Here is an 18,120-nt window from a genome sequence, read left to right as displayed (position 1 = left end):
CTGCACAGCAGAGAAGGACCTGGGGATGCTGATTGACAGTCAATTGAACACGAGCCAGCAGTGTGCCCAAGCAGCCAAGAAAGCCAATGGCATCTTGGCTTGTATCAGAAATACTGTGGCCAGCAGGAGGAGGGAAGTGATTGTCCCCCTGTACTCAACACAACTGAGGCCACACCTTGAGTACTGTGTCCAGTTTTGGGCCCCTCACTTCAAGAAGGACGTTGAGGTGCTGGAGCAGGTTCAGAGAAGGGCAACTAATCTAGTGAAGGGTTTGGAGAACTTGTCTTATGAGGAGCGGCTGAGGGAACTGGGAATGTTTAGTCTGGAGAAGAGGAAGCTGAGGGGAGACCTTATCACTCTCTACAACTCTCCTGAAAGGAGGTTGTGGGGAGGTGGGGGTTGGTCTCTTCTCCCATGTTAAGAATGACAGGACGAGAGGAAATGGCCTTAGGTTGCGCCAGGGGAAATTTAAATTAGATATCAGGAAAAATTTCTTTGCAGAGAGGGTTGTGAAGCATTGGAATGGGCTGCCCAGGGAGGTGGTGGAGTCCCCATCCCTGGAGGTGTTTAAAAGCCACGTGGATGTGGTGCTGAGGGACACAGTTTAGGGACCCTGGCAGTGCAGGGTGAGTGGTTGGACTTGATGATCTTATAGGTCTCTTCCAAACAGATGATTCTATGATTAACAGACATTTTCTAACACACTTCAAACTATAAAATAGAATCAATCTATAAAATAGAAATGAAATAATTAAATAGAGGAATAAGTACCAATAATCCTGTCCCCTTCTTGTAACCAGCATTTATCACAGTTGCTAGACTGCTAGAATGTAGTTTGTATCTACTTAAGTAAAGCTCTTGCTCTCCTCATTTTCTTTAAGCTCAAAAGATAAAGCCCAATGAACCGATGACTTCCATACCATAGTTGGAATTACAGGAAGAAAACCAAGTATTTTTTACTAACCGGGTAGATATCTAGGATGTCTCAAGTAGTGTTGCCTTCCTGCAGAAACTCGCAATGTGGGAGTGTCCTGCCGTGGAAAGGTCGCATAGGAAGGTGCGCTGCTGCCAGAGCCTCCAGGCTCTGAAGGCTTCAGGTCCAAAATGCTTTCAAATCTATAACCCAGAAATTGCTACACTTAGTCCAATTCTTATAGCATATGTTTATCCACAGTTGGCATTCACATCTCCATCCCATCTCCAGGAATCAGCCCCCCATACTGTGTTTGCTACAGCATAAACACAGACCGCAAGGAATATTTTCAACCCGAAGACATACGAGCGTACCTGAAAACCAAATTTTTTATTCTAGTTCCCTTATATATCTCTCTTAAAGGTTTTACAAACAACTCAGTAAGTTTTTCTCTACTGTGTATGATTAATGGAAACTGCAGCTTAGAGTGACCCAAAACAGTTCATATGTGTGGAATATGTATTTATATATGTGAAATAGACAGTATATATTCAAAGATTAACTTGGGAAGACTCAAGCTAAACAGCATTTTTAGTGGTGAAAAACAAACAAGGCCTTGTGTAGAAGGATGCTCTGTCCATCCAAAAATGTTTTGCAACTCAAACATCAGTGTTCAACACGCAGCCAAGGCAAAGCAGGAGTGAGAGAAGCTGCATGTCCTTCACCAGCCTGGCTATAAGTTTCTAGATCCACAGAAAAGCATAAAGAGCAACATTATGAAAAAAGAGCCAAAGCCTAAGAAAATAAGACCAAACAGTACGTGGACTTAAAAGAAACCGACATACCTACAAAGAGTTTCATCACTTTGCTTCTTCTTGTTTTTCAACTCCATCCTCGTGATGGAAGAGCCAAAATCAAGCTCTTCCAAGTCATCCCAGTCTTCAGAACTCTTCACTGCTCTAGCAAGATGTCCCCATCTTCGCCTAGTTTTTGATTTAAGTTCACCATTTATATTCTCAGTCCCAGCAGATGTTTTCTGTTACAAAGATGGATAAGAAACAAAACCACACACTTATACCATAAACCAAGTGACAGGAGCAAAGAGGACTTTTTTTCCTGTTTCAAAGAGTATGAGTGGTAGGAGAGCTGTAACAACAGAACTCTAACCTTTCACTAAACGTGCTAAGAACACCATCTGTAGTAGGTAGACATTATTACATATCTTCTATGTTTCATCCTGTAATACCTTGCACTGACAGAAGAATACATTGCTTAGGTCTCAATTCCAACTCTATCTATATTTAACTACAAAACTTCCAAACAATTAGCTCATGCTTGATTTTTATTTCTTGACCCATCTTGGGAGTACAGAACTGCATACAAGTTCATGTTTCCACAAGCCTGTGCCTAGACATTTATAAAAAGTATTTTTCTTGCAGGACAGCACAGGTACAAAACTGTGTATCTCCAGCCATTTAAGCTTATCAGTACATTTCAACTTTGTGTGACTCTGCACACGGACAGTACAGACCCTAAGTAAGACTGATCTCTTAGTAGCAGCATTCACACTGTCTGCTCTTGCCATCTAGGAATCCAGCCTCCTTGTACCATCAACAGAAATATTAAGTTCTTACGCTGACAGAAGAATCCATTCTTTCTCAGATACATAAACCGGATGCCTGAAGTGGATGAAGGCAATAACCCCCCCTCCCTCTCATTTCAATGCTATTTAACTTAATACTTTTCTGTTTGGCATCAATCCTGTTACTATTCTGACTACTGAACACCCTTTTTACTCGTATGAAATCACAGTGTCATCCTTTAAGTGATGCTTTTCAACAAAGCAAAGCATAAAATGGCTTTGAAAAATCAATTTGCTACCTTTAGAGCAATTTGATTTAGATTTCAAAAGAGTAACTTCCAGTTCCAGCAGAAAGTTATACCTATTCTTTATTCCCATTTCCTGTCCCATTAGTAAGTATAAGAAGCTTGAAAGAGAACAAGAAAAAGAAACACAATTAAAGACAAATCAGGCAGTGTATCTTATGCTAGACGGACCTTTACCTGCTGAGGAACCTTATTGTAAATTGCAGGCAGAAGAACTTGGTTGGACTTGTCCTCCAGTAAGTAGTTACTATGTTCAGCCCCAGAACTGTCTGCCTTATATGGGTACACCAAATGCTGAGAAGTGCTTTGCTGAAAAGGCCTTGATGAAATGCGGGTGTGAGGTTTTGGAGGAGGTTGTGCTGGAGGGACAGGCTTAACATGCAGAGACGATTTATTATGGAGTTCCCTCTGCTTCCCCAGTTCCTGAATGCCCAGGGCATGCCCAGCCTGGAAGTATGGATATCGAAGTGCCTAAAACGTAATGAACATGTTAGGATCCAACTTAAGAAACCCAAGTTTTTAACCTAACCTAGCCCTGTGTAGCAGTACAAATTTACTTCTTTCTGGGGTGGGAAACACCACAAGATCTCTCTCTCTCTCAACACTAGATTCTAGTGAGCACACTCCACTTCAGGTTAATTCTGCAATAGCGGAAAAGTTTCAACAGTTACCACATCATCAAATCCTCTGTGGGCTTGCACAAAAAGAAAAGGTTCTGCAAAAGTAGAACCTACTGAACCAGGTATATGACATCTAGAGGCATTATGACATCTAGAACCTCATCATGTGCCGTCTCCTCGTGTGTGTGTGTGTGCAAACACACACACACACACACACCTGTTATCACAGATTTGGCCATCAAGACTTCAATGACACCAGAGATAACCCATCTCTTCTGTTCCCCAATTCCAAGACTGAATCAAGGGAAAGAAATATAACCCTTATGAAAAGTAGCCTCTCTTCTTTGGAAGACATGTTGGTAAAAAATATCTTTACCCTACTTTACAAGTAATTAAGGAGTTGTCAGTAAAGGCAATTCATCTCTGCCTATCTTGCTGTTTCAGGTATACTCATCTTCCCTTCCCAAAGACCTCTCACTGCAAAAACCTTCTAAAAGCTCAGATTCCTCACCATATTTGTATCTTACTGTAAAACATTTGTTAATGGCTCTTAATACCAAGTTATAGTCAGTATTTTTTCCTTTTCATTACCTTTCCAAGTTCTTAATCTATTTTACTTTAACTGTTTTAATTAATTTTAAAGCTTTTTATTACAACTTATGCTGAAGGTTTGATATAATCACAAAGGTTCAGCTACGGTCCTGTTGAAGTCAAGTCAGATTTGAACCCAGAATCAACATCTGTTTTTCAAAAGATGCCCTGCTCATTGCACTAGTTGGGTACTACCACTACAGTACTGATAGCTGAAATCAGTGGCTCCCATCAGTAACATCAACTGGACCATTATATGTGCAATATTGATGACTTGAGCTATGCTCATGTACAGGATGTTGGGACATATCTACAGTGCAATTGAGCTGAGACTGCCCTGCAAACAGCCTTGCATAAGCTAGCTTTATCCAGGTAACACTGGGCTGGATGAGCAGGCAATGAGGTGGATTTTGAAAGCTGGCTGAACAGCCAGGCCCAGGGGGTGGTGATCAATGGATCAAAGTCTGTTTGGAGGCCAGCAAATATCAGTGTACCCCAGAGGTCCATGCTGGGGCAAATACCGTTCAAGATCTCCATTAACGATGTTGATGGTGGTGCAGAGTGTACCTTCAGCAAGTTTGCTGATAGCACAAAACTGGAAGGAATGGCTGATACAGCAGAGGATTGTGTTGCCATCCAGAAGGACCTTGGCAAGGTGGAGAAGTGGGCTGGCAGGACCCTCATCAAGTTAAAAAATGGGAAATACAAAGTCCTGCACCTGAGGGTGAACAACCCCATGCACCAGTACATACTGGGATCAGCCACCTGGAAAACAACTCTGCAGAAAAGAACTTGGTAGACACCAAGTTGAACATGATCTACCAATATGCCCTTGCTGCAAAGAAGGCTAATGGTATCCTGGGCTGCATGAGGAGGAGTTTTGCCAGCAGGTCGAGGGCGGTGATCCTTCCCTCTGCTCAGCACTGGTGAAGCCAGCACTGGAGTGCTGTGTCCAGTTCTGGTCTTCCCAGCAGAACAGACGGATGGACAAAATAGAGAAAGCCCAGCAAAGAGCCAAGAAAATTATTAAGGGATCAGAGCATCTCGCATAAAAAGAAAGACTAAGAATGCTGGGACTGTTCAGCCTCGAGAAGGTTCAGCATCAAAGTATGCAAGTGCCCGAAGAGAAGGTGCAAAGACAACAGAGCCAGGCTCTTTTCGGTAGTGCCCAATGACAGGACCAGAGGCAAAGGGCACAACTTAAACCACAGGAAGTTCTCTCTGAACATCAGGAAACACTTTTTTTCACTGTGAGGGTGACAGAACTGGCATGTTGCCTAGGACAGGAGGCCCCTTCCAACCCAACTATGGGGTGATTCTGTGGCATGTACCAACAGCAATGAAAGAATAGATTGACAGCCTTCAGTTGTACATCATACCTTCACTCTGCCGCTATTCACAGCAACTGGATTATACTTAATTCAGGTGTACTTATAGACACCGCAGCCACACACTTGATTGAGCACCACCCCATGCAGTTGATGTTGTATGTAGAAAATCAGTTACTCCCTTTTAATTACTCCCCTTTATCTTGCAAGTCGGTTTTGGCTTCTGCTCTTCTCCCTTCTAAGAACTGCACCCCTGAGCAACTGTTAAATGTCTATAAAGGGTGTCTCTCAGTGAACGGAAGCAACATACACAGATGTGAGGAAAAGAAAACAAAACCGAACCTGACTAGCAGTTGGCCGCTTTTTGGGGTCCCACTGCAGCATGTCTCTCATGAGCTGCACTGCTTCACTGCTAGCATTAGGTATGAGGGTTTTTAGGTTGTTAGGTACACACTGAGGCCAGCGAAAATTCATGGAGGCTGAAAGTTGGTAGCCTTCAGGCCAGTCATTCTGGAAGAATCCAAGCACAAAGGAAGTTCTGCTGTAAAATACCATAGTTTAATCTCTTAAACCATAGGTTTATAAGCAATATGCAAGAGAAAATTAAATTTCCACCCAATGAAATCACAGTCTGATGACTTTACTGTTCAAGGGTCTATTTCTTCTCTAAATTTCTCCTCTTTCTCTCCTATAGCATAATTACAAAATGTTTATTTCACAGAATATAAGTATTACTTTAGTTTACAATATCTGAGATCAATAACACACAATAGCAGTAAGCATGAAAATTATTTTTATCCTTAATGCTATTGTGCCATCCTGTATTGTAGAACACCTCTAGTATTACTGCAATGTGGAATGTCATAGCTACCTTCTTTGGCGTCCCCAAGACTTGGCAAATTTTGAATATAGTATCAATTTCACTGGCGCCTGGGAAGAGAGGCCTCAGTGTGTAAACTTCTGCCATTATACAACCAACAGCCCAAATATCTATGGGAGAACTATAGCTGGTGGATCTCAGAAGAACTTCAGGAGCCCTGTACCTATAAGAGAGAGGAAAAAAAAAAGAAACAAATCCTGACAATTAACATTCAGCTCTTCCTTCTTTGCTGTTAAGAACAAATATCCCTTAAGAAGCTCCTATCCTATACATAACACTTCTTATTTTTTCTAGAATGAGGAAGTAAAACCTACATCATCTCTTGTAAGCTCTATTACACCTTCCTGACATGCAGCAATCCCCGCGTTTCCCACCTGCCTTATCAGGTTCCCCTGTTGTTCCTGTGCTACTGCCACCTGTCTTGAACTAATGGAAGCTTTTCAAATTATGCCAAGATCAAACAAAAGCTGAACAAAGAGGCATCAAAAGTCGTATTACGTTCAGCACAAGCATAATACTTCTTTGAACGCTTTATTACAGGTTTCACACAATGTAGGTGAGCACTTACCATCTTGTGGATACATAATCTGTGTAAGGAGGTCTAGATCGGATTTCTCGGGCTAAGCCAAAGTCTGCTATTTTCACAAGTTCTGGTCCCATGCAAAGGAGATTTTCAGGTTTCAAATCTCTGTGGAAGAACCCTAAAATTCAAATGAAATATTGATGTGCATTGCAATGCCACCCCCAGCTGTAGCTTTATTTTCCACCTGGATTTTTTCACTTTAGTTCTTACTGCAGAAGCTTGAATAGCGCAACACAGAGCCCAAAGTCTTACGTGATCTACAGAGCTAGTCAGTCGCTTAGTCAGACTCTCAAGAACAGTATTCAGAAGTTGACTGCCTTCTATTCATTATTATTAATTATCATTAATTAAATATAATTATTATTTCAGAGCATTCAGTCAGATAGCTCCCTTTGAAGTGACACATCTTTAACATAAAATTTACATGATTTGAATGCCAGTTTCATTCTAATTGTGTTCGCAACTGTGCAATGAAAACATCGAAAAAATTATTTTTACAAATTACAATTACTTTACAATTACAAGAAGTTCTCTTAAGAGAATACAGATTAAAATATGTGGTAACTTTTTTTTTTAACACTTTGGTAGTTTGTTTTTAAATCTGAGAACGTAATAATCTGCACAATAATCTGTTACCTATTGCCCTATCAGACAGAGGATCTCAGCATATTTTTTAGTGGTCTCTGCATTCATCAAAACTTGATCACAAAAGAGCATTTGGCAAGTGCTTTTTCAATACAAATGAGGAAAGTGGGCTAGAATATTACTGACTACTGTCTCTGAAATTTGCTTCCAGCCTTAGTCTGGAAATTAGTCCTTATGCTTTTTTCTTGCAGGCATCAGAGACTACTGTTTCCTACATACGGCTCCCTCTGTAGTATCTTACCAGAGCTCTATGACCTCCTTTGCAAAGATCTTCCAACACGCTTAGTTTTTTCCATGGCCTTGAATAGGCTCACACAGAGAACAGAATAAACATTCACAGAAGATGTGTCCGCACTGTCCAGTATATTAACTTTTGTTTGTTAGATTAATGCGTGACAGCATTAAAGACAAAGTGGTGCACATTTCTAACAACGAACAGGTTACATTGTTCTGTGCGGTACTAAGTAGATGTTCTGTTGTCAGTTTGAACCAGCCTCTTTATGGAAAGAGCCAGACTGAGCAACCAAGGTTGTTTTTAGCATTCAGTACAATCACTTCTGTATTTTGCTGTATAGACATGCAATGCACCAACAGAATGCTTTGAAGACAATTTATTTAATGGCAAACTTGTGAAAAGAGCAATCGTGTCTTCAAACACAAAAAGATGCTCAGAGTTTGGATGGACAAAGAAAATAGAAAGTTTACTTGACAAGCATTTCTGCGCCATACAGAAGCAGAATAGAGAAACAAAGAGATGGAAAAAATGTTCATGTGAGTTTTCCAAAACTTATGCAGAGAGCGTCTGGGGACACCCAGACTCACACGGTAAGTCACAAGACCATCAAGATCAGCCTGTCGGGCTTGCTGTGAGTTGTCTGATCCTTCTAACTACAGATTTATAACATCTTGGTAGAAATATCAGTCCAGTGTGTAGCACGTCAGTGAACATGACTGTTTTGATAGAAAATTATTCATTCTTTACAACTACAGTCAGTTAAATGGGAGTAAAAGGTTGTGATCCATTTGACTCTGAAAAAGTGAAACTCCAAAAGGTTGTGATCCATTTGACAATTTATTAAAAAAAGGTGACAGAGTTTTGAAAATAAATCATTATTTTTCTGTTTTTAAATATTTTGTATCTCACTGGAATGGACTGGAATTTCTATTCTGGGTTAGAAGAGTATCCAAGCCCCATCAGAATAGAGAATAAAGCCATTAGCTTGAAAATGTTTTACAAAACAAATGTGTTCTTCAAGTGAACTGAAATGCTGGTTCTACAAGCCTTTCATTTGCAGGACATAGGTCACCGATGTTCTCTTCTGATGAACTCCAAGAGCTGACCAGCAACATTCGCTACAGCATATTTAGCAGGCAGAATTACAGTGGGCAGCAAAATATGGTGAGGAAGTTATCATTACAGTAAGTAGGTTTTTATTAGTTACATGGCTCTTGTTACTATTGGCTGGTATACCAGCTTTAGCTTTTATCATTATTGTAAAAATCAGTTAGAAGGCCATGCAGTGAAAGCTGTTTGTCACTCAGACTTTACTACTATGCATAGACTGTCCATTTTGTTCAGGTACCTGTGTGTAACTTGAGAAAAGAGTAATTTTTCCTTTACTCTCAATCTCAGGGGAGTTCTAAACTTATTCAGAAATGTGCCTGTTAACATCAGATGCATTTTAGAAAGTGGCCAGCAGCCAGTTTGAGAAAGAAGCAATCTACAGTAAAAGAAATGAGCAAACCTCCAGACTAAAATATCAGTCAACTATAACACAAAGATATTTTCAATAATCAGAATCTCTCACATAGTGCCATTCTTTGGGTCACTTCTTTTACCAATGTTAGTAATCTAGTTGTTGTTCTACCCATTTTAAAACTTACACAGACATTATCTGACCCGAATTCAAAACATTTACAGCTAAAACATAACCTACCATGCTTATGGATAAATGCAAGCCCTTCCAGGATCTGACGCATGATATTCCTAACTGTAGACTCAGGAAACAGTTTGTTTCTGTGGGATAAAAGGCAAAAAATAAATATTAATGATTTAGTTCACACCTTAGCTTATGATACCTAATGAATGAGAGACAAGAGAGAACAATGACAATAAAACTGCTAGATATATTTTAAGTATTCTCATGCAGTTTATCTCTCCAATAAAATTAACACAGTATCTGCAGAACTGCCATATTACATTATACTAAGACTATTTAACATCATGTTAAGAGTATGTGGGACAGTGAAAGTGAAAAAAGGGAAAGAAAACAAAAGAAAGAAAATTGGCCAAAATGAACAAACCTTAACATGTACAGGTCATGAGGCACACTCCTCAAAATAGCAAGGGCTCATGTTAATTTAGTGCTTTTCATTCAGTTTCTTCTGACCTCTCTGCTAGAGCACAGGAAAGCCATACTTCTGACTTTCTCTTGTTAATATCTAACAGCTGATAGACCACTTCTTTCTCTTCTGTTATCTGAAAAAAACCAGTCTCATCTGCTACCACTGAAAATAAGAGGTTCTTATCCTCCTAACATTCAGATGAGGAGATTGGACACAGCAGGGAGTTTAAACCTCCTCTCACCAAGAGAGGTTTCTGACAAAACAGGTCTGTACCAGCTGCCTCTGCACGTGCCAAAACACCGTAGAGATGTGTTGTGGTGGAAATCAGTGACAATTTTATTCAGAAAGAGACAAACAGTAAAGGAAGATGATAGCCTGGGCCTTATTCAATTTCCTGAGCTTGATTAAAAAAAAATGACCACCACATATTTCAGAAGTGAGATCAGCTACTAAGAGTCAGCTTTGCGTATTTGTTTGCTTATTTTTTTAATTACAGCAGAAAGAGAGTCATATTTCCTCTACAGTCCCTTCCAGCAAGACTGGCAATTTTAAGTAAGACTTATTTGCTAAATAAATCACATTCTTAAAGGTTTGATTTATGTAATGTTTAACCATCCAAGGCCTAGCTAAACTGTAGAGAATATGAACGCTCACACAGACATCTGCCCTTTTTGTTTTCGTAAGGAGGTAGGATCTATAAAGCACTTCTAAGAAATTCCTAAAGATAATTGGTTTATATGTTATGTACTTGAACTGTTTTTAAGGTTCATCATTTCACAAAATTAAAAATCAGCATCCATATATATGTGACCAATTTAAAGCTGTTCCATAGCTGTGTATGCATAGTAATTTTATGCTTAAAAAGGTATTTCATGTAGTATTCACAGAGATGTATTATAACGATATCATTACTTTGTTAAGTAAGATTGCCATCACCTCCCAGGCTGATTTTAAGGTCCACAGAGAGAAAATGGCCCTCTCAGAGAACAATGCAAAGCAGGGAGCTATTTTGCCCCAAATCATCCTCTGGAGGACACTCCCATGCCTCAAAGGCTAAAATTAAGACTTTATTAATGCTCCAGCAAATATAAAAAAAAAAGATAGATTTTACTGAGAATGCTGACAAGTAAAATAGGCAGTCTTTGGACACGTCAGTTCATATTGCAAAGTAAAAAAAAAAAATCCCTAGAAGCAATGCAGAATTTGACCCTTAATGATCACCATTTCAACCACTTTTTATTTATTCATTAATTTGAGGAAGCCATTACATAAGAGGCGGTGATACCACCCTCTACTAGAAAAAGCATTGCCAGTTGGAGTACTTACCTAGAAATCAAAAGTTCTACGTTCAATGCCTCCACAGCATGAGGGCTGTTAAAAGTTTACAGTTCCCAGCTCTCAAAAGAATGCCCTACTTACCTGCCAGGCTAATTTGGGAGGAGACACTGGAAACTCTCACTAAAATGTCTGAAATAGGTGCTCAAAGGTGACAGCCACAGCTCCCACTGCAGCACACAGCTTTAAGCCATAGTGATCTAAACCTCAAGAAATTATCCAAAGTCCTTTGAAAAGTAACAGGCATGTTACAATCACATTATGTGAGTAATTAATTTATATCAGAAATGGGTGATGCTGTTACATACCTTTCTTTCATTAACTGATAAAGATTTTCCTTCATGTATTCAAATACAAAATACAGGTGATCATTTTCCCTGATAACTTCTTTCAGCTTTACTACATTGTCATGGTTTAATTTCTTCAAAGACTAGAAACAGAAAATACAAACAGGATTGTACAAAGTTCTTACTCCAACAAAAAAGAAAAAAAGGCTTCAAAACCTCTTCAATATTTTATAATGATCAGACAGCTCTGAGAACAAAGACCAGATTAAAAAACCAAAGACCAGATTCAAGTATTACCAGATACATATACAACATAAATCGCAATTGAATGTGCTAGTCATTCAAAAAGCCAGTGAGAAAATTCATGGGTTGAGATAAAGGCAGTTTAATAGGTAAAGCAAAAGCTGCACACCCAAGCAAAACAAACAAGGAATTCAATTGCTGCTTCCCATCAGCAGGCCATGTTCAGGACAGCAGGGCTCTATCACATGGAACAGTTACTTGGGAAGACAAACTCCAAACGCCCCTGCTTCCTCCTCCTTCCTCCAGCTTTTACTGCTGAGCACAGTGTCCTATGGCATTTCGCTTTGGTCGGCTGGGGTCAGCTGACCTGGCTGTGTCCCCTCCCAGCCTCTTCCCCAGCCCCAGCCCACTCATTGGGGGGCAAGCATGAAAAACAGAGAAGGCTTGAGGTTGTGCTAGCACTACTCAGCAATAACTAAAATATCCCTGCGTTACCAACACTGTTTTGGTCACAAATCCAAAATAGTCCCACACAAGCTGTTATGAAGAAAATTAACTCTATCCCAGCAAAAGTTAGCATATTTGGGTCTTTGTTCCCCCTTCTTTTTGGATTTTCAGTGTATTCTATATTCATTCTTGCTGTAGCAACGGAGTACCAATATGTGGTACTGTAAGAAAGGTGACTTACATTTTCTGCATGTATGCAACAGTGCTAGTAAGAGCTAGAAATTATGGGAGATCCATAGAACATACCCCTAAAGCTCTGCTGGTGTCAGAATTTCATGCTAAATGCCTGCCCCCAAACCAACTATCCAGAAACTCCTGCATGCACAAAGGTTATTGCTGTGCAAAGGGCACGTGTTCTCGAGCTCTGAAAAACAAACACCAATCAACTCCATGTTTTGTGACAGGAAAGCTCTCTCACGCACACCTCACTGCAAAGAGAAAGCAGATTTCTACAACAAAATGAATTTTTGTAAGACTACAGAATTTTAACAAGAACTTTTAGAAGACTACAGACACTCTGTTTGAATGCAGAGCTGGCAAACAGAACTGTATGCCATATGCCACAGCTCATATTGGGGGGAGTTTTTGATAAAGGAATGGAAAGAATTTGATATTACCCCAAAGTATGTCAGGGATCATCTAATTTAAAGTTAACCACTAAATGAAACAAGTACCTTAACTTCTCGAAGGTTCATGCATTCTTCCCAGGAATAAAACTTTCTCTTCATTCTACAACAGTAAAGGGGGAAAAAATGATTAATATATGGTCAACATCAGCCGGTTCTTAAACCCGTAAGTCTCATCACATCGTAACAATTCAGTTCTCCCATCAAAATACAAGGTGTTATCTCCTTTGTCAAAAAACTTTACATCTCCAGACAAGGTACACTCTAACAGAATTTTACAGCATTACTATTACACAGGATTCCTTTTTTTCACATAAGTATATATATCTTGCTGCAAAATTTTCAGAGCCTTTAACAAGTCAGGGTCTGCTATTTTTCTTTCCAGTACACAGTGTGGTGGAGAAGAGTCTAACTGTAAAAAGAATAAGGGTCACGACAGTTATGAACAGCTCAGACTGTTTTGAAACAAATCTAATGAAGGCCAAATTAAATCACTTCACTGGGTCTCCACATTTATCATATTCTTCTTGCTCCTCTTCTCTGTATTTTGATTTCTCTGTAATTTCAATACCTTTCTCCTCTAAGTTGTATTTCTCCATTCTTCAGTGTCCACTGCTCCCTGTGTTTCCCTCTCCCTAGTTCACACCTACCATGCCAGCTGCTTTTTGAATTCTGCCTTCCCTTTCAAGCTTATAAGCAACTCTGCTTTAAAGGAAACAAACTGTATGGAAGATCTGTTTTCTCCCAAGCCAGACTATAACTCTGAAAGCAGTATTTGTGGGTAACGTATGGTCCTATTTGTTCATACACATTTTGATTATGACTCAGTTCTTCCACACATAACTGTGCTTTAGGACCAACAGGATGAAGGCTCACACGAACGCACACAGAAAAGCATATATTATACTTGCAAAAATATCCAGCTGCTGAATCTCAATTTCAGAGGGAGTTAGGCACCCTCTAAAGATCTGAGTCTTTGTCAGACTTTAATGCTAATTCAGTATTACTTATTATTGTAGCAAGTTCCCAGTTTGAAATCAGTTCTTAGAATAGTTTAAGAACTACAAGCTCTTCATTTTGTGAAGGGATCCGCATTAGTTTTTCTGTATAAGTAGTGTTTTTGCAGTTACTGTCTTCTGTGTTCAGCCACCAAGCCATTTCTGTTCTTAATAATGGGTTGGCATTAACGTGTAAACTAAGAGAGTCCCATCTTCTGGTTTGTTCTGAAATTTTTGAGTTTCTACCACGTTGCAAAATGAAAATCAAAGGTGCCTCTGGCAAGATTTGATACAGCAAAAATATCCTCAGCACAGAAGATTTAGAAAGTTGCTAAAGCAAGCTACTGACTCTTCATACAAAACAGCATTGTACTGAAAGCTCTTTTGACAAGTACATCCCTGGGCCATGGTCGGTATTTCAGGAAGGTGCCTGCAATACTTAAAGCCATCTCACAAATACGACAAATAACCCATTTACAAACAGAGGTGACCACTGAAGTAGCAGAGAAAATCAAGAGGATTTCTCAAGGAATTTTAAGAAAATCTTAAAGCTCTAATGGCCAATAAAGACAGCATATCAAGATACAGACAATGCACAATGAGACCCATTGTGTTAATTATTACTGCAGTATTAACACTAAACTGGAAATCAGACCATGAAATTATGTTCCACGCAAGCAGCAGGGAAGGGGCTGCAGATTCCAAAGCAGCATTGCAGAATATGCAAAATAATATACATGTTTGACTGCACATAGTAGCAGAGCACCGCTATGATAAGCCTATATATCTCACCCTCTTTATCTTCTTCTGGGGCTTTGGAGGACCCAAGGAACTTGAGCTTTTCGTGCTGTCCAATACAACTCCAATACAAATGCTGCAGGGAATGTGAAGTAACCAAACCAACACAACCCAGTGATGCAGACTATAGAATGGAAAAACCTGTCAGTGACAAATTAAAACACTTACTTTTTAATGGCGATTAGCTCTCCAGATTCAATGCTTCTCCCTAGGAGGACAGAGCCATAGGTCCCATCACCAAGCTGTCTGATAGTTATGTACCTATTCATGATGAGGATACTTTAGCTGCAGGCACATTTCAATCCTTAGCGTTTTGTTTGCTTCTCCTCCAAGTGTAACCAGTTCTTTCTGTGGCAGCATAAATATAGAGCACTCAGGACAGTGTGAACAGTTGCAGGAATCATGTTTTCAAGATTTAGCCTTTGGTCTGAAAGCACAGAGCATAATCCGTTTGATTTCTATAGCCTTCCGAGATTGCTCGTTTGCAGACTCCATCCTCCTCCAAGAGATAATCCTTGTAAATTATACACAAACACTTGTCTTGGTTGCTCACCAAAAAGGGCCAGCCTGTATCTGGGTATGTTAATCCACTCTTACGCTAAAGGTAGAGGTATTTTTTGGCAAGCTTGCAGGCAGCTCTAATGGGAGAATCTATTACTAAAAGCAGAGGATAAAGTCTCATAGCTTGGAGAAAATAGTTTGCTATCAGAAAAATGAAGTATTAAGATAGAAGGGTATCTGTTCTAGCCAAATTATCAGATACATAAGTCACCATCTCACAAGTCATACCGACATCAATTAAATTAACTTTACGACTTTCCTAAGGTCCTATGTGAAAGATACAGCCATATTTATTCCCTTAAACAAGGTCTTCAGAGGAAGAATATTATATTCACATCAGATAAGACCAAATGTATTTCAGCACAGTAGCCCTAAGCATGAATCACTCTCTAGAAGTAGTGGCTATATCAGACTATCTATCCAACCTTTTGTCCTGACACTGCATGAACAACACAATGCTAGATAATAAAGTGAAAAGGTTCTCACTCCCTCATTTAATATAATTGTTGCTAGTATTGTCTACACTTTAGTTTAAAACAAATGTGATCTATGTAAATTAACCATACATTTGAAATAAAAGAGAATTTCCCTGCAACAAGGGTTTAGTCCGTGCATTCTCTTTCTCTTCAACTCTAAGAAGCCAGCAATATTCATGGCTTGTGACTTTTGCCTTCTGTAACCTGCATTTAAACTACATTTCCATATTTTTTTTTAGCAGCCTTAAATCTTTCCTCCATCTTGCCTTATTTCACAAAACCAAATTATGATTTTAAAAGTAACAGGATGGTGTTGTTTGAACTCTGAACTGATATCAACACTGGGCCACACTCCTGTAGATGTAAGATGTCATGAAGATCCTTTGTTTTCAAAGTCTTCTAAGCCTATTAGCCCCACTGATATAGAAAAAAACAAAAATTAGGAACTACCATTTTAGGAGACCTTTGGACAATTTTACACATTGCATATGAGAAAGAAACAGCATGTCTCTACCACTGTCTTAGACACTGGCTAGTGTCTGAGACAGGCAGGCAGAATTGCCCTCTAGCAGTACTCGTTTCTCTCCACCCACGACTAGAGAGAACCACAACTGAGCACCTTCAATTAGAGACCTAACCCACATTTTGTACTACTTGCCAAGGGACACAGAGCCCACCTGTAAGAGTGGCGCTCTGCAGCACCAGTTGCTTTTTGGCTGTTTTTTTGCTGCGTACCTGCATAGCATAAAGCTATGTTTAAGCAAAGTTCTGCCTCCAGGTTAAGAAGCTTGGGTTACTCCAGATGGTCAGTGTCTGGATGGCAACTCAGAAGCTTGTCTCCCAGCCCTTTATTCAGAACCTTGGCGAAAATTTCAAACAACAAAACTTTGCATGATCTCCTAGATTGAAAACGTAATATTCATTAGCATACAAAAAAATAATATGTATATAAAATATACATGTATAAAATTTACTTTGAAACTTCAAATTTAAACAGATGGAACTTGTGGATTTTTCAGAACATATCCCGCTAATGATAGTGTTCTGAAATTGTAATCCTAATAGATGTGATGGCTTTCAGTTCACAGATCGTTATGCTGCCCGTGGCTTACCATTCTCATATCCCTTTTCAGGGGACTTTGACTGCACAGTGCAGCATCTTTGCCTCACGTTTGATAACCACAGCAAACCAAAAATTGAGTAACACTGCTAGCACATGACCTTGCTAGTAATCATCACCAACGAACACCATGGATAGATGTCTCTTGAACAGATGAAATGGCCAACATAACTGCCTTTTCCTTACTGGGGATAAGCCCTTCTCCACAGCCATCAATTTTCACATAACCTGCCAGGACTTATCTTTGTGATTCCAGCTCTGCTGTCAAACAAGACCAAAACAGACCAAAATTTAATTATTTCTGAGGCCAGAAGGGGTCTCAAAGAACCCAGAGAAGACAGTTAGAAAATACAGACTTCGGTGAGGAACACATGTTAAAAACATGACAGGATGTACAGAAGTTAACGTAGTTCACACAGAAGCGCAAGTCCACCTGTATGAAAATCCACTGAACAAAACCTAAATAAAGTCTTCTTTGGTTAATTAAATCAGTACCGTTTCTTGTTGCACTTAACAGCGAAGATTTTTTTAAAATCTATTTTATTTTGCAAGATTTATGTTCTGTTTTTATCACCTTCTGCTCTCTCTCACCTTCAACTATAGGAATAAACTAAATCTTAATCTGTAGACTGTTTCGCCTAAGCAGAGTCCCACTGAAATCACTGAAAAGGGCACAAGTCTCTGATAAGCAGTTAGCAGAGCTATAACATGTATAATCTAGTCTGGATCCCAGTATAGGACTACAGCCTAGGCAAATTCACTTTGTTAGAGGATGTAAATTCAAACTGCAAAACTGTTCTGGAGTAAAAGAATGTGCTGATACTAAACAGAAAAAAATTAAAAGCCTTATTTTCACTGTATCGTAATACCCTGTTCAGACTTTAACTTACATATAAACATTTTCTTTCCCACAGAAATCAGCCCGCAAAGCCCCTTGAAAAGCAAGCCTAATTTAATGTATCAAGACTACCTTCCGACTCTAACACAAACTTACTATTTTGTTTATGTACGCTTTAAGTAAGTAACCGCTCGGTTTGAAGGACTGCAGCGCTGAGAACTGAAAGTGAAACTGTCTCACCCTCTGCCAAAGCCGAGAAACGCAAACAGTAAACAATCAGCAAGTGCCTTTTACAATTAGCTGTGAGCGTCGGCAATGACCCGGAGGTGTTACCAGGATGCAGGATGCACAGAGAAAAGCGTGGTTTAAAGCCGCTGGTTTCAATCGATGCTGTCCCGGCAGCCGCTGTTTATGTTCGTTACAAAAGGCTTCGGGGTGCCCTATGAGCTGAAAAGCAAGGAGGGAGCAGTGGGGTCATGAGCCCCTCGGCAGCAGGAGGATCCGGAGCATCTATGAGATGGCGGGGAGGCGAGCGACG

At 39.7% G+C, this 18,120-nt stretch overlaps 1 protein-coding gene across 1 annotated transcript; it reads right to left on the bottom strand.

Annotated features, from left to right (window-relative positions):
- Positions 1-959: 959 nt before the first annotated feature.
- Positions 960-15,014, bottom strand: ICK (intestinal cell (MAK-like) kinase). Its single transcript, XM_010138843.1, has 10 exons — positions 14,756-15,014; positions 12,840-12,894; positions 11,437-11,558; positions 9,385-9,464; positions 6,788-6,920; positions 6,211-6,382; positions 5,682-5,849; positions 2,978-3,271; positions 1,759-1,949; positions 960-1,116 (listed from the first exon to the last, which is right to left on the bottom strand). Exons 1-10 carry the CDS (start codon positions 14,854-14,856, stop codon positions 960-962), a joined length of 1,473 nt encoding a protein of 490 aa, XP_010137145.1. The 5' UTR covers positions 14,857-15,014.
- Between the last annotated feature and the right edge of the window lie 3,106 nt (positions 15,015-18,120).

This window comes from Buceros rhinoceros, unplaced genomic scaffold, assembly GCF_000710305.1.
Source record: "Buceros rhinoceros silvestris isolate BGI_N320 unplaced genomic scaffold, ASM71030v1 scaffold33450, whole genome shotgun sequence".
Taxonomy (NCBI): domain Eukaryota; kingdom Metazoa; phylum Chordata; class Aves; order Bucerotiformes; family Bucerotidae; genus Buceros; species Buceros rhinoceros.
This window is presented reverse-complemented; position numbering and strand designations above follow the sequence as displayed.

Bases quoted from the DNA above. Each gene is read 5' to 3' on its own strand.
- ICK (XM_010138843.1), bottom strand. From the start codon at position 14,856: ATGAATAGGTACATAACTATCAGACAGCTTGGTGATGGGACCTATGGC. The intron at 11,559-12,839 runs GTACTTGTTTCA...TTCTGTTTCTAG, and splicing joins TGAACCTTCGAGAAGTTAAG to TCTTTGAAGAAATTAAACCA. The intron at 6,383-6,787 runs GTAAGTGCTCAC...TCTCTCTTATAG, and splicing joins GATTATGTATCCACAAGATG to GTACAGGGCTCCTGAAGTTC.